Source organism: Podarcis vaucheri, assembly GCF_965113315.1.
Source record: "Podarcis vaucheri genome assembly, chromosome: 1".
NCBI classification, from domain to species: Eukaryota; Metazoa; Chordata; class Lepidosauria; order Squamata; family Lacertidae; genus Podarcis; species Podarcis vaucheri.
In genome coordinates, this window is record NC_138759.1 from 83802706 (window position 1) to 83818119 (window position 15414).

The 15414-nt window shown below is 43.6% G+C and overlaps 1 protein-coding gene across 4 annotated transcripts in view; it reads right to left on the reverse strand.

Moving 5' to 3' along the window:
* Window positions 1–15414, reverse strand: part of COL18A1 (collagen type XVIII alpha 1 chain) — a 152088-nt gene that overhangs the window by 25707 nt on the left and 110967 nt on the right. For all 4 annotated transcript variants that reach the window (XM_082220741.1, XM_082220738.1, XM_082220740.1 and 1 more), the window contains 11 exons: window positions 14491–14600; window positions 13296–13322; window positions 10554–10769; window positions 7247–7273; window positions 5730–5792; window positions 5493–5579; window positions 4778–4831; window positions 4460–4618; window positions 2694–2756; window positions 2501–2545; window positions 1021–1152 (listed from right to left, as the gene is read on the reverse strand). In XM_082220741.1, coding sequence (XP_082076867.1) covers window positions 1021–1152; window positions 2501–2545; window positions 2694–2756; window positions 4460–4618; window positions 4778–4831; window positions 5493–5579; window positions 5730–5792; window positions 7247–7273; window positions 10554–10769; window positions 13296–13322; window positions 14491–14600 — 983 coding nt within the window. The remainder of the gene's footprint in view (window positions 1–1020; window positions 1153–2500; window positions 2546–2693; window positions 2757–4459; window positions 4619–4777; window positions 4832–5492; window positions 5580–5729; window positions 5793–7246; window positions 7274–10553; window positions 10770–13295; window positions 13323–14490; window positions 14601–15414) is intronic.

Sequence of the window (15414 nt, forward strand, 5' to 3'; positions counted from 1 at the left end):
AATGTGGGTAGGAAACCCTTTTAAAAAGAGAGAGGCTATGGCTATGCAGCCTTTTGTCCCTAACACTAAGGTCCCTTGTCTGTCACTGACCAACAGAAAACCCTGCAAATGACCAGCTATGCCTGTTTCTAAGTCACTGGTTCTTGATGAGCTAGACTTGAGCTAAAGAGCTCCTTTTATTTTCAATATTCTGCTTAGTTCCTTTGTTCTCTTCCCTTTCCTTCTTTATTCCTAATAAACATTATCTAATTAGACAGTTGGTTCTTGCATACATTGTTGCCCAAGTCACAGGGTTAGTGTAAAAATTCCCATGTGCCTAAACCATTTGGTTCATTTCTATGGAGGTACGGAAATTGGGATTGACAGAGAAAAGCCAGTTGCTTTGGTCTTTGAGAGAGATGCAGTGGATAATTCTGACCATCTTCTGTTCCCTCAAACTACTCTACTCTTCCTTCCTTGCTTGCTTTTCCTTATACCTGGAACTTCCTTCTAAAATATGTATGTGACGCCACTTCACTCTCACATCCTTCAAATCTCTCTTTTCCCAGGAAACCTTTGACTTAGTCCCTTAGTCTTCATCTCCTACTGAAGCAAAGTCCCAACATAATCACCATACATTTAAATCACCCAAAGAATGCTGGGAAGCAGAGTTCATGGGGGCTGGAAATTGTAGGTCTGTAAGCTGCAGTTCCCAGGATTCTTTGGGGCAAAAGGAATGACTGTTAAAGTGATATGAATGTGTGGCTGTAGCCTGTGTGTAACTTAATTTAGTGCACAGTCACCTATTTACCCTTGCCTCCACCTGTCTCTCGTCCTTTTATTGCCTTCATCCATGTTCACATTTAGTTTGAAAAGAGGAACATTTCTATTTGTTTGGTACTCTGCTAAGCACCTCACACACTGATGGAACAACTACTAGTAGTACAACCAAGTTTTTCCAACATTTTGCACTTCTTGGGTCTTATGGAGCCCACGGAACAGTGGTGTGTTCAACAATGGCATTTCAAATACGGTACTCACAAATCCAGGCCCAAAGGCTGGCCCAGGTGGGCCAGGAGGACCAGGCTGTCCTCGGGGACCCATGGGCCCAGGAAGGCCTGCCAGGCCAGTTTCACCCGGTGCTCCCGGCAACCCAGCATCTCCTTTACTGCCCTGGAAGAAAACAGGAAAGGATGTTTGAAAAGAGCAAAGAGAAGGAAAGTACAAGAGGGCCAAAATTAGCCTGGTAATAGGATATTATGCACAGCATTTCTGAAAGAAAACCTTGCAATGCTGCCTCTCTCTCATTACATGCATTACAAACATCTGTATGCGCATCACATCCCAGAATGGCACATGCTTCTGATCTGCGCTCTGTCGTCAGATGCTCACACTGGTTGAAGTGTACAATGCCACAAGTGTTCCAATGATATAAGTGTGTGCAGCTGAACAGAGGAAGCACCCTAAATTGCATAAAATTGGGGACTAACTCAGCCTGCATATTTTGAATTTTGCAGCTGTCGAATTGCAGCTGACTTAGCATGTAGATATGCACCACACAGAACCTCTTAATGCATACAACCGTTTATTTGCACTCCCGTACAGGAGTGGTTTCTGTGCCCCAAACTGGTGGTCTACACACACGTTTAGGTCTTTTACATAAGCAAGTGTACTGGGGATATGTAAGGAAATCTGACGTCAGACACACTGGCTTCAGGACTGTACCCAAAGTCTGCATTTTGTTCATTATCAGGCAGAACATGTGCACTAAGAAGAAAAAGTAAATTATGGTCTACGGGAAGCGTAGCTTACAGAAAATATAGACTGCTTTTATTTTATAGCTAGATGCTATTGTCTTATCAACGTTCTATAATAAAGGCATTCTCATCTGAAATGTTTTTAAGCTTGCTTTTAATAAAATAATGTCAAAAACACTAAGGTTAGAGGAACAAAAATCTGTATCTTCTTTTACATCTCTTAAGAGTGCTGGGTTAATAGAAGGAGATGTGGATATATGTGTCTTTTCCAGTGCCTAGGTGAGAAAAGAAACCTTACATGATTTTTTTTTTTTAATGGGACTACCACCACCAATTAGGCCAGTTCAAAGAACGTGTTAGAAAACACCCAGAGCTGCATGTCATACTGCAATAGAGGGCAGGGGGGTTTCTCCCCACAATTCCACAAACCATTCAACATGCAGGATCACACTGTATTGTTATTACACCTCTGCACACATATCAAACTGCATTTTTTGTGCCAGACAAACACATGCGCAGTGATGTTACCTCCATTTTTTGTCTTCCCCTGTATGGGGCTCTGTAGTAGTAAGAAAGTATCTCTAACACATCAGGGGAGATAGGAAGCAGAGTATTCTAGTTAGGTGGGGGAAAGTAAATGGAAAATAGGAAGGTTGAGAAGCAGGAAAAGAAGATTAAATGTCTGAACCACCTATGAGAAAAAGACAACCTCAGTCTTACTCTGTCCTGTCCCTGTCTTGTACCCAGAAAGTGAGCTATTCTACCTTAGGTCCAGGTGCTCCTGGGAGGCCTAGTTCTCCTGGTTCTCCCTGGAAACAGCAAAGGAAAAGAAGTGTGAATGTGCTTTTCTTTTTTTACTAAATTCAAGCCAGAGGCAGCCTATTTTCTCAGGCTTGCTGAGGCGGGATTACAGCTCTGTGAAAGGAACTTGCACAGCTAAGAGAGAAATATACATACACTAGCTCCATTCAGCCCAGGCTGACCAGCTATCCCATCTTTTCCTGGAGAACCGGGAGGGCCCTGGAAAAGATTAGAAAAGGAAAGTTGTGCTAAAAGCTGCCATCAGCCAGTTTGCATCCATTAATCCCAAACCCATTCCTTGTCAAAGGATACCGTCTCTTCCCTGTAAACAGAACTACATATTGTACACGTCTTTGTGTACCAAAAGAATGAAAGCTATTTTCCACTGGACACAACTTTTGCAGGGGGGCATGTGTTGGATTTTTATTGGAAAGATTGCAGTGTGTGTGTGTGTGATTTATTTATTATTTTATTTATTACATTTATATATCACCTTTTTCTTCCAAATAGCTCAAGGTGTTATACATGGTTCTCCTCCTCCCCATTTCACCCTCACAACCCCATGAGGTATGGTAGAGCAGGCATAGGCAAACTTGGCCCTCCAGATGTTTGGGGACTACAATTCCCATCATCCCTGACCACTGGTCATGTTAGCTAGGGATGATGGGAGTTGTAGTCCTAAAACATCTGGAGGGCCGAGTTTGCCTATGCCTCGGTTAGGCTAAGTGATGGTGACTGGCCCAAGTCACCCAGTGAGCTTCATGGCTAAGTAGGGATTCAAACCCTGCTCTCCCAGGTCCTAGTCCAACGCTCTAACCACTACCTCACATTGGCTCTCAGTGTGAAACCTTTCCCTTGCTCACTGTTTCTTCACTCCAAGGTGTGTCCACAAAGCACTTTTCTCCCTGTGATGCTCCGGGTGTGTGTTTATTCATAAAAGAAGCTCCATTGTTTGGAACTGTGCAGAGAAGCAACTTGGGACAGATTATCACACACACACCCCAAAGGAAAAGTAGGTTGCCCTGTGTTCCACAAGCTACTAGTTTAGACTGTCATACTTACACCTCTTGGCTACAAGATTGTGCAATAGTCACATCATTATATCTCATGCTTATTTTTGGGATACCGTTTCAGCTTTCGGTGATGCTCACACATATATAGGACTATTTGTGACCTATACCTAAAGCAGCAGAACAGAAGCTTAAAGTTCATATGCATCCAGTTAATCAAGACCACGTTTCAGGTTAAAGTAAAGGTAAAGGTACCCCTGCCCGAACGGGCCAGTCTTGACAGACTGTGGGGTTTGTGCGCCCATCTCACATTTATTGGCCGGGGGCCAGCGCTGTCCGGGGACACTTCCGGGTCACGTGGCCAGCGTGACATCGCTGCTCTGGCGAGCCAGAGCCGCACACGGAACGCCGTTTACCTTCCCGCTGGTAAGCGGTACCTATTTATCTACTTGCACCCGGGGGTGCTTTCGAACTGCTAGGTGGGCAGGCGCTGGGACCTAACAGCGGGAGCGCACCCCGCCGCGGGGATTCGAACCGCCGACCTTTCGATCGGCAAGCCCTAGGCGTTGAGGCTTTAGCCCACAGCGCCACCCGCGTCCCAGGTTACGTTTCAGGTTACCTCCCTGAAAATGCTGCTAACGCAGTACAGGGAGCCTATAATATGCAATAACTTTAGGGGTTTGGTAACACCTGGCAAGCTTTTACTTAGTGCACTAACTCCAGCAACCCCACAGGAGCACAACAAAGCAGCAGGCAAAGGCTCTCACCCCTATCCACGCCTCTGAAACTGCAGTGGATGAGCTGACAACCAAGGCCAAAGCCCCATAATCCTGGGAGCTGGGGCAGTTTCTGGAGAGAGACTCGCATTTTACCATCCTCAATTATTCCTTCCCCGCATCTTCTTTAACTTACAGGAGGCCCTGGAGGTCCTGGGCTGCCATCTCGACCTGGCACTCCAGGAAGGCCAGGGGGCCCTGGAAGGTCACTGCCATCCGTCCCAATTCTTCCAGGTTGTCCTGGCAAGCCAGGTACACCAGGTGGTCCTGGGGGCCCGGGTTGTCCTCTGGGGCCCTGAAACACAACAAATAGGATTCAAAATCAGCTGTGAACATATAATATAAGAGAGCATTTGTGGTGCAAGTTAACTTCTGAGGTGCATGCCATACACCCCCTCCCCAGAAGAAATCCTTCTGAAGGCAGCACCTGTTCACACTGCTTTTTGGTACTTACACGTAAGGTTTCCAAATCCCCTCCAAAACCAGAACCTTCCATATCGATAAATGTCTGGAAGAAAAGCACACTGTTCTATAAGCACACCAATGAGAAATGCTACTGGGGTAAAGAATTGCATGACTCGGGCATAACTCTGGCCTCCTTGCTGTGAGTTTAACAGTGTAAGGAGTTAAGTTTATCCCGAATGAGAGAGTCAGACTCAAGACATTGTGAAGGGTGTTCTAATAATTGAGAAAGAAAAGTACTCTCTCAAATTGCCTAGTATTTATTTTTTCCTTTATTATTCAGTGGTTCAGCCTACAAGGGCTCACAGCACTTCTTACAATAAAACATAACATTGGTAAAAGCAGCACGATATTTAAGAGCAAAACAGATCATAAATACAGCAACAAATACAGGATGAAAAATAAACTCTGAAAAGGTCTGGGCAAATAAAATGATTTTTACTGGATGTAAAAAAAAAAGAAAAGAAAACACGACCAGAATATTAATGCATACAATAAAAAATTATGCCATGCACAGACTTGTTATTTTTTTTTAATGGAAGAGTGGCTTATAAATATTTAAATAAAGGAGGGGGGGTAGAGAGGGAAGGGTGAAATGTGGCTGCAGAGGAAAGCAGACAGCTACACCAGACAGCTTCAACCAGAGGGGGCAGTGACAAGGAGAACAGCTTCTTCCCATGCAGTTATTGTGGGTATCTGGGACTCACCAACTTGTCCAGTTTTGAACTGAATCCTGGTTGCCCAGGTGGTCCTGGTGGCCCAGGAGAACCTCTTGGACCAATGCCTGCATCACCCTAGGTGAAGAGAGGAAGTGACAGAGATGAGAGCACTGGCCACACTTTCGCAAAGCAGCCACAAACGAAATCTGTTCAGAAAACACCGATGGCTGCTGAACTTGAGAATTCAATGATACCAGAATATGCCCATGTGACGGAAGCTCATACCTTTTCACCTTTCTGGCCAGGCTCTCCCGGCGTCCCAGGGAATCCTTGAGGGCCAACATCACCCTGCAAAGGAAGTAAGTCAAGGAAGTGATGACGTCTGGGTGATCCCAGAAGAGCCACACAGAAGCATCTAAAACATGTTTATAAACACACACACACACAGTTGCACATCATGCCCCAGTTTGCACACCACACAAGGTTTTCTTCTTGGTTACAAGCTCATGAATAATCTAGAGAAAACGACAAGCCCAGGTTCAAATGGTTCATTTGGCTAACTCAGCACATCACAGCTGCAGACAGGTCTGTGGAGGAAGAAAGCAGCTGCAAGCTCCTTCCCAGTTTGGTTTAGAGTGACATGCAAACCAAACCACTGTGCAAGGCAGCTGAAAGTCACTCCAAGATGAAGTGCCTTCTGATGAACAGCACCTGCCACCCGGGCTCTACATTAAGAAAATCTGTTTAAGATTATAGATTATAGAATACAGTGGTGCCTCGCAAGACGAAAAGAATCCGTTCCGTGAGTCTCTTCGTCTTGCGGTTTTTTCGTCTTGCGAAGCAAGCCCATTAGCGGCTTAGCGGATTAGCGCTATTAGCGGCTTAGCGGGTTTAGTGGATCAGCTGATAAGCGGCTTAGCGGATCAGCTGTTAAGCGGCTTAGCGGATCAGCTGATAAGCGGCTTAGCGGATCAGCTGATAAGCGGCTTAGCGGATCTGCTGATAAGCGGCTTAGCGGCTTAGGATCAGCTGATAAGCGGCTTAGCGGCTTGGGAAAAAGGGGGGGGGAGGAAAAAAACCCTGCAGGAACTTGCAAGATATTTTCGTCTTGCAAAGCAAGCCCATAGGAGATTCGTTTTGCGAAGCACCTCCAAAACGGAAAACCCTTTCGTCTAGCGGGTTTTCCGTCTTGCGAGGCATTCGTCTTGCGGGGCACCACTGTAATAGAATTGCAGAGTTGGAAGGGACCCCAAGGGTCATCTCGTCCAACCCACTGCAATGCAGGCATCTCAGCTAAGCAACCATGACAGGTGATAAAACCAAGTTCCTGTTAAGAAGCAGTACAAACACCACGCATGCTGGGGGCTTAGTTTACAATGTTCTAACTATTTTGACGTCTCATAAACAAACATTTGTGACACAATACCATACACAGACATGCTTGAAAGTGATGCAATAAAGTATTTCTATAAAATATTAATACATTTAAAACATTTTTATTTAAAAAATATTTTTGTTTCATTTTTATTTATTATTATTATGTTTAAACTATGATCAGGTTGTTTACTGTTATGTTTACTGTTACTGTTACACAGCACTTTGTCTCCACCAAAAAATTAAAACCCCCAAACAGGGATTTCAAAGTTCAGGAAAGGGAAACTCCAAGAACTGTAATTATTTTCTATACTCCTAAAATAGGCAAGAGAAGAGAGAAACAACTTCTTTATGCAAAGGGCTAAAGTTAACTAGAGCAGCTGAGGAATTTATCTTGAAAAGTTGAGGGACAAAAGAGCAGAACTTACTGGTTTACCATCCTCACCAGGATCTCCCTAGTAAGAATAAAACGTAGGAGGTTAGCATATGCCAGACATTTTCTACAAAGTTGTAATTCAGCAGCTATCATTTCAAGCTGCCCTAAGTCCCGGGTCTACTTTTCTTGGTACCTCTTCAGCACTTACAAAGCAATTGGGTTGAGACAGCTGCTGGGAAAGGCAAGCCTAAAGCCATAGACACCCCATGAAACACAGGGAAAATCCCTCCTGTCAGAACTTTCAAATGGTTTTAAAAATATACACGTACACTTGCCCTTCACCAGAAGGTCCCAGGGCAGGTTACAGTAAGAAAATATACAACTATAAAACAAATAGAAGATTTAGAACCATAAAACAAGGAAAAAGCAATGAAAAACAATTCAAACATTTAAAAACAACTCTGTATATAGAAACGGTTAAAAAATAGTTACAGTACAAAAGCAGACTGGAGCCTATGAAAATCTACACTTAAGACTTCCGGGGTGGCGCCATCGGCAATGGCGGACTCCCTCTGAACCGGAGGGACCAGCTTCGCACGAAATGGGTCTTTTCCGCTGTGGCGAAGCGGGGACCCTTTCAGAAATCACAGGCGGATGAAGCCTGTGACCGTGGGACTCAGCGGGCACCTTTAGCGCCCCCCCAACCCGCAAAGGAACCCACTAACGGGCTCTGAAGCGAAGAGGGGGAAGTGGCGCGGTGCTGTGAGTCAACTGCTATTTCCGTGGAGCGAAGCCGCACAGCCGTTGCCAGAGAGCGCTGCCTTTTTCCTGGGACAATTTGGCATCTAAAGTAATCACCCGTGAGTACTTAAACATTGAACAATTGGATTTCAAATAAGAACTGGCGATTAGAAAGGAATTGGACTTAAAAAATTACCTTAATTTGGTACTGAAACGGGAAGGTCTAAACAGGAAGTCAGCCTTCCGTTTCCTTGTAGTCAGAAGAAAGCAAAGACAACGTAAACTAGAGCTTGGAAAATCACTTTCAAAGGATTGGTTTTCACCATTTAAAATAGTTGAACCCCCCCCCCTTCGGTAGCAGGAGAAGAAGGGGGATCTTTTTTTTTTTTACTGTTTAAACCTGCAGAAATGAGTTTAAAGTAAAGTAACTTTCCACCGTCCTGATCCTGGAGCGGGGTGTCAGAATTGACGTTTGAAGCTCATTGACCAGAGACAAATGCTTTTGACAGACAGTTAAAACTGTAACTAATTCTAGGGAGCTTGCAGCTGCTACAGATTACAACCATGGGAAAGGACTTGTGACCTTGCAGGACAATGTTTTCAGAAGCACTGTTGGGTGCTTTCTGTAAAATAAATGCCCTATTGGGTCAGTTAAGTCAGAAGACGGATTTGATGACTAATGCGGCCAGAACATTTGAACAGGTAGTGGGAAACTATGTGGAGCCCACCCAGGAACTTAAACAGGAGTGTGCCATGACAGAACAGTTGAGAGAAGAGGATGTTGCTGAATTTTGGGCGCCAGAAAGGGAGGAACTTTTGGCCCTGCAGGAAAATGAGCCTTTGGATTGGACAAATGAACTTGGAAAAAACCAGATTTGGAAAGATAAAGTTTGGATTGATTTTGAAATGGGGGGTTGGACTGACCCCCCTATGCAGAGATGTTTGGACTTTCCGAGTCTGGCAATGGGCAGTCAGATGTTTGGAGTTGTGGGGGCTCCCAATTTTGGAGGGAATTTGAAACATGTCTTAAAATACCACATGGAGTCTAGTCTGGACTATGGGAAAGGGGCTGATTGGTTGAAAAGGGTCAAAAACACTACCAAGCTGGAGTTCCCACGAGTGAAAGGAAAATATGAAGAAGAGCTGCGGAAGGGACATGGAAGAGACTTGAAGGCCTCGGATATAAGATCACCAGGTTAATGTGCCAGACCAATGGGATAAAAAGGACTGACAAACCCGGGACCAGGAGGAAGGGACGCTGGAAGAAGACTGGACTGTTTATTTCTTTTTTTCTATCATTAGGAATGCCTTATAAAATTGATGAATGTTAGAAAAATGTTGAAATGAAATTACTTGGCTCTTGTAAAAAATGTTTCAAGAATTAGGTAAAAAGGTAATGGTTATAAGAAGTTGGTAAAAATAAGATTTAAGTCTTAAGCTTTAAGGTTTTTATAAGATAAGATGAAAATAGAGTAAGGTAATGTAATGACAGAATACTATGAATTATGGAAAGGATTTGCTGTGACAACTATTAATCAAGATACAAGAAAAGGGAGGAGGAGGAGGTCATAGAAAGAAGGTAATGAAAGTGGAGAATTTGAAAATGATGGTTTTATTTTTTATTTTTATTTTTCTGTTTTGTCTTTTTTCTTTGTAATTTTTTAAAAAAATTCTTTTTTCAATAAATATCATTTAAAAAAATATGAAAATCTCCACTTAAAGGGCTTGTTGAAAAAAGGTTACTGAAGAAGGAAGCAAACAATGGGCAAAGTGAGCCATTGTAATATGGTTGGGAATGAGGAAGGAAGTAAAAAGGTAGTAAAAAAGACATTTTTTAAAAAAATAGGAGCAAGGCAATGATCACACAGGAACAGAGTATGCAATCAAAAAAGGAGAACATTTCCCTAAAGAGAACATTATGAAGAAAACAAACTCGGTAACAGGTGAAAGATTGATGGCTAATTAAATTACTTGTAGGGATTGCATAGGTGAGAATTACTTACGTTTTGAAATCTCCATTAAAAAAATACCATCTGGGGGTCTGGTACACGGGATCACCTGCAGCTCTAGAGGTGTTTTCTAAGTTGGCCATACACCAGCAGTTTAGACACTTGCTACTTTCACAGATCACAGTAAATCAAAGTTTACTATGTTTACTATGAAATGCAGTTGGTTCCTGGTTCACTCCTCCCCTTACATGAACAAGAGCAACAAATCACAGTCCTTGCTTTTGTGATACATCTCCGCTGGGGATTGTGACTTGTTTTGCTCCAGACCATGAAGTCAAGGTTTATTTTTGGCTTACCAATCATTATTTGTTTGAGTGAAACAAGTTACAATCCTAATCTGAACATGACACCAGGACAGGAATTGTGGTTTGTTGCTTCTGCTCATATTACAGAAAGAGCAAAGAAGGCGCCATCTGTCTGGTAAACCATTAACTGGTAGTTTAACTACCAATAAACTATGGTTTACTGTGACGTGTTGACTGGGCCGTTATTTTAACAGCAAGGCTTCAAAGACTGCAAGTGGTTTGCATAGCTGAAGAACCCCTTTTCCTCTGTAACACAAACCCTGCACTTGAAACCAGACATTACCTTAAAAAAAAGTTTACTTACAGGCTCTCCGTCCTTTCCAGGCAAGCCATCTTTCCCAGGCAGGCCTGGTGGCCCCAGGGGTCCTGGAGGCCCAGCAACCTGCTCCACCACAGAACCGTCAGGGCGCTGCACGATGGTCCCAGGGGGGCCGGGGGGCCCAGCAGGGCCAGGAGACCCTTGGTCACCAGGCTCCCCTTTCTGTCCTTTTGCGCCTGGATATCCAAAGCCGGCATTTCCCTAGACATGGTTGAGGGAGAGAGAGAGATGGAAAATGAAAGCAATCAGATACTATTCCTGTTATGTACCGAAGTTCTCACCCTGGGCCAGCAGGGGGATGCTGTAGATAGTTCAGGTCCACATATGCAAATAAGGGATCGAAAGTGACGTTCAGTGATTGGATAGTTACAGAAAGTTGTTACAGTTACGTTGTACTGGAGCTCTATATAAGCAGGCTGGCTGAACCCTTCAGTTCAGTTCTGTTCTGGCCTGTAAATAAACAAGAGCTGTTTGAAGAATCACTGTGTCGTCTGATATGTTCACCCACAACTTAACAATTCCCTCATGAGAATATAGAAGTGAGCATCTGCCAGATGTGACCCCCTTTACTACCAAGGCCTTCCTGCTTTCCTCTCTTAAAAGTATTTCTCAGCTGATATCCATGTGCATTTTTTCTTTGCCTTCTTTTATTCCAGCCACAAATCCCTATGCTCTTCAAAATAATTTCTACTGTCAAGCTCAACACCAGCAGTGCTGTAGATAAGGAGGTATTTGAAGCAAGGAAATATCCTCCTATGGCACACAATTGCCATATTGCAAATACAGATAGCCATAGCACATACAGCTATGCACACCAACAGAAAAAGCAACACATGTAATTTTCAAGGAAAGATGAACAGTAAGTCTGATATTAATTACTGCCAGGTGCCCAGGGTCACACCCTTTCTGCCCATATGGGGCCAGTCCAGATACTGCTTCGCCATCCTGTCCAATCACCACCTTGGGTGGCAAGAGAACTAAACAGCTGCAGCACAGCTCCTTAAAGGGCCCCCGCATGTGAGCGACAGGGTGAGCTGCAGTTCCATCTCCATTCCTTGGTATCTTGCAAGAAGCCAAGGAACTCTCACAAAGGTGTGTTGGTTGCACACCATGTTCTAGAATACGGCTGAGCATCAGCATCCTGGCTCCAGTTCTCTGTTAGTGCAGACATTACTGCATTAGAAACCACCACTCAGACCCCAAGGCACTATGTGGGCAATTGCTCATTTGGCACCACTGAGTGTTAAGAGACCAGGTGGTGGTGGTGGTGGTGATTTTATTTGTACCCTGTCCATCTGACTGGGTTGCCACTCTGTGCAGCTTCCAACATATATAAAAAACATAATAAAACATTAAAAAATTATATTCAGTAAAATATTTGCTCTGGAGTTATAACCAGTAAAATCTTAGGGATATTCACTGTTTTACATAGATCTTAGGGATGCATTACAGTGGTACCTCGGGTTAAGTACTTAATTTGTTCTGGAGGTCTGTTCTTAACCTGAAACTGTTCTTAACCTGAAGCACCACTTTAGCTAATGGGGCCTCAGGCTGCTGCCGCGCCGCCGGAGCACAATTTCTGTTCTCATCCTGAAGCAAAGTTCTTAACCCAAGGTACTATTTCTGGGTTAGTGGAGTCTGTAACCTGAAGCATATGTAACCTGAAGCATATGTAACCCGAGGTACCACTGTACTGGAAGGATGTCGTTCTGTTATAGCTAGCATCCATTTCAATCTCTGGCATGCCTGTCTGAACCCCTAGAGCAGGGGTCTGCAACCTTTAAGACAAAAAGAGCCACTTGGACCCGTTTCCGAAGGGAAAAAAACTGGGAGCTGCAAAACTCGTCATTATAAAAATAACTTTTTTGTCACTTTTTTTAATTATTTCTTTGTTTGACCCCTCAGAATTACTCCTCCTCATAGAAATAAACGTTAAATTAACAAGTTACCTTTGTGTGTGTGTGTGTTCTTCACTCCCCTTCAAAACAGTGACCAGCATACATGCCCCCTTTCAATGCAGTGACCAGCGTACATGCCCCTTACAATGTAGCGGGTGGGTGGGCGGGCGGGAAGGTGACGTCGGGACAGTGCGTGACTAACGCACACACCGCCCCCATGCGACGTCACAGCCAGTACAGCGCCCGCCACAGTGAGGAGTGTCGGGGCGCACAATGCGCCTCCTCCCCTCTCTAGTATCCGCCCCGGAGCCGCGGCAAAGGTGTAAAAGAGCCACATGCAGCTCAGGAGCCGCGGGTTGCTGACACCTGCCCTAGAGAGCCACTGCCAATCCATATAGACAATACCAAGCTAGATGGACCAGTGGCCTGACTGTGTAAGGCACAGCTGCCTATATCTCTATATGGATGAACTTCTAATTTACATTTAAAAATCCAAGTGGGACCTGCAACAAAGTGTTGCAGTGATGAATGCTTCTGCTCAGGGTTTCAGCCAGCCATGCCCTCTTCAGGTCACTCCATTCCATTCCTCCTCTCCCCCTTGTTGTCAGTTCTCTCACACACAGCTAGAGCCCCATGGCTACTAAGCACATTCAGCTCCCAAAGGGCTACTTTGGAGAGTCACCCTTCTATGGTGCTGTTTTGGCTATATAACGACCCCACTCTGAGAATGAGTTCACTATTAGTGTATAGGATAGCTGGAATCCACCTAAATAAATTATCGTCACATGAAACCACTTTTAAAAGCAAACAATGCAGCAGCTTGGCTCACCTTAACACCCAGCTCTCCTTTTTCTCCCTGCAAAAACAAACACAAGGCTTTTCAGTATAGCAAAACATAGCAAAATGAGGTTGAATTCTCTGTTTTAGGAAACAAACACTCGTGGTCAAATCCAAATTCCTTTTGTGGCAAAGGAAATTAGTTCATGGCTCATTTCTTTGACAATGGATGAATTAATTGATATGTTTTTCATGAACAAACAACCCACACCTCACATCCCGTAAGTTAAGTTTTCTACAAGACCTAAAAAAGGAAAGTTCACAGTACAAGGTTGCAAGCAGCATCTCTTTCAAAAAGGGGGAGCATCAGTGTGTGATGAGTGTAAGAAGCCTCCTTCTTCCTGGTTCATACACTTCAATATTCACCTCTACAATCAGATAGGCTAGATTTCCCCCAGACTGGTGTCCTCCAAAGATTTCAGGCTACAGTTCCATCAGCCCCAAGCGGTGCAGCTGACTGGCTGGGGCTGATGGGAGTTGTAGTCCAAAACTTCTGGAGTGCACCAGGTTGAAGAAAGCTAAAGTAGGCCTTGTGTCTTTCCACTGGACAAGCAATTAACACTAAGAAAACTGTCCTCTGCACAGCTGCTGTTCCAGATTTATGTATTGAGCATAAATATGACTGAAAGATGAGAGAGAGAGCAGAAAGGTGCTGGTGGTGGGAAATGATTTCACATATTGGCAGCAGCAGAATGTGAGCAGGTGTCATAATTTTGATTATCTCCGATCTTCATGGCAATACCAGGACTCCTTGAGTTCCTTCCTTCCTGAAGGCTTTTGTTCTAAAGGTTAGTGTTACTCTCTCCTCCACCATCCACAACTCAGAGAGAATCACGGCAGGATGAGAATTACAGCAGACCTTCTCAAATTTGTTTACAAACTGACTAGATTTGGTGAAGAGTCACTTCACTGCACATGCAAAAAAAACCAAAAAACATCACGTTTCCCCCCCTTCATTCTGAAAAAGCAAAACGCCGCTCATCCCAGCCCAACAAGATGCTCAGAAACTCCAATCACAGTGACTTCTGCGACAATGAAGGCATCCGAGAGGAGGCAAAGCTCAAGGCAGGGAGTAAGTGATGCGAAAGAGGGTGATGGTGAGACTCTATTTCTTTAGGTAGCAACAATAAAAACTTTGTCCCTTTTGGATGAAAACAGGAAAGGAGAGCCACACGTAATCACATTACCTTTTCGCCTTTAGCACCATTTGTCGGCAGAACTCCACCAACTCCAGAGTCCCCTTTTGTGCCACGTTCACCTTTTTCACCAGTGTCTCCTTTTTCTCCTTTGACTCCAACTATGATGGAAATATAAAGATAATCATGTTAATTATCTGTTGTGAAGGTAATTCTGCATTTCTGCAAAAATGAAAGAATGAAAATCAAGACGCTTGGCATTCAGATTCAACATGAAAACACTGTCAGACATGAGTGTATTTATAAAGAAAGGTCTTTTTCTTCTTTATAATTCTAATGGTCATGTCAAGAGTTCTTCTGGTAAAAAGGTTTTTTTTATAGTAGTATTACCTACTGGCATGAATGACATTTATAAAAGTGTCCTCTTCATTAAATTAACTAAAATAATCAAATAAACAAACAACTATTGGTGCCTTTCTATACCCTCTCAACTTTAATCACAAGACCTGACCTTCCAAAGCACCAGTCTGAAAAATCATGGGTGATATTTAATGGTAGACATATTCAGTGCATGCTTTGAGTACAGCATGTCTTTCATCATACAAGGGGTGATAGATGTGGCATAAAAAGAGGCTTCATTGGCATTCTCTCTGCTGTAGTTCAAAACCTGTTTCCTCATAGCTGCTCAACTGAAAATGCGCACTTGCATACCAATGAACTGAATGCTGATTCAGTTGGCAAACATGCGCCAGCCCATGTTTCAAGGGGCATTGAAGTATGTGTTTGTTGCTTTATTTTATATATATATATATATATGCAGGTTTTGGTGTCTTCGGGTGTCTTCCCGTGTAAGAGTCGGGGTGTCTGTGCGACATATATATATATATATATATATATATATATATATATATATACACACATATATATACACACACAATTGCAGAACTGTTCCACAGGTGGGAAGTTGTGACCTTA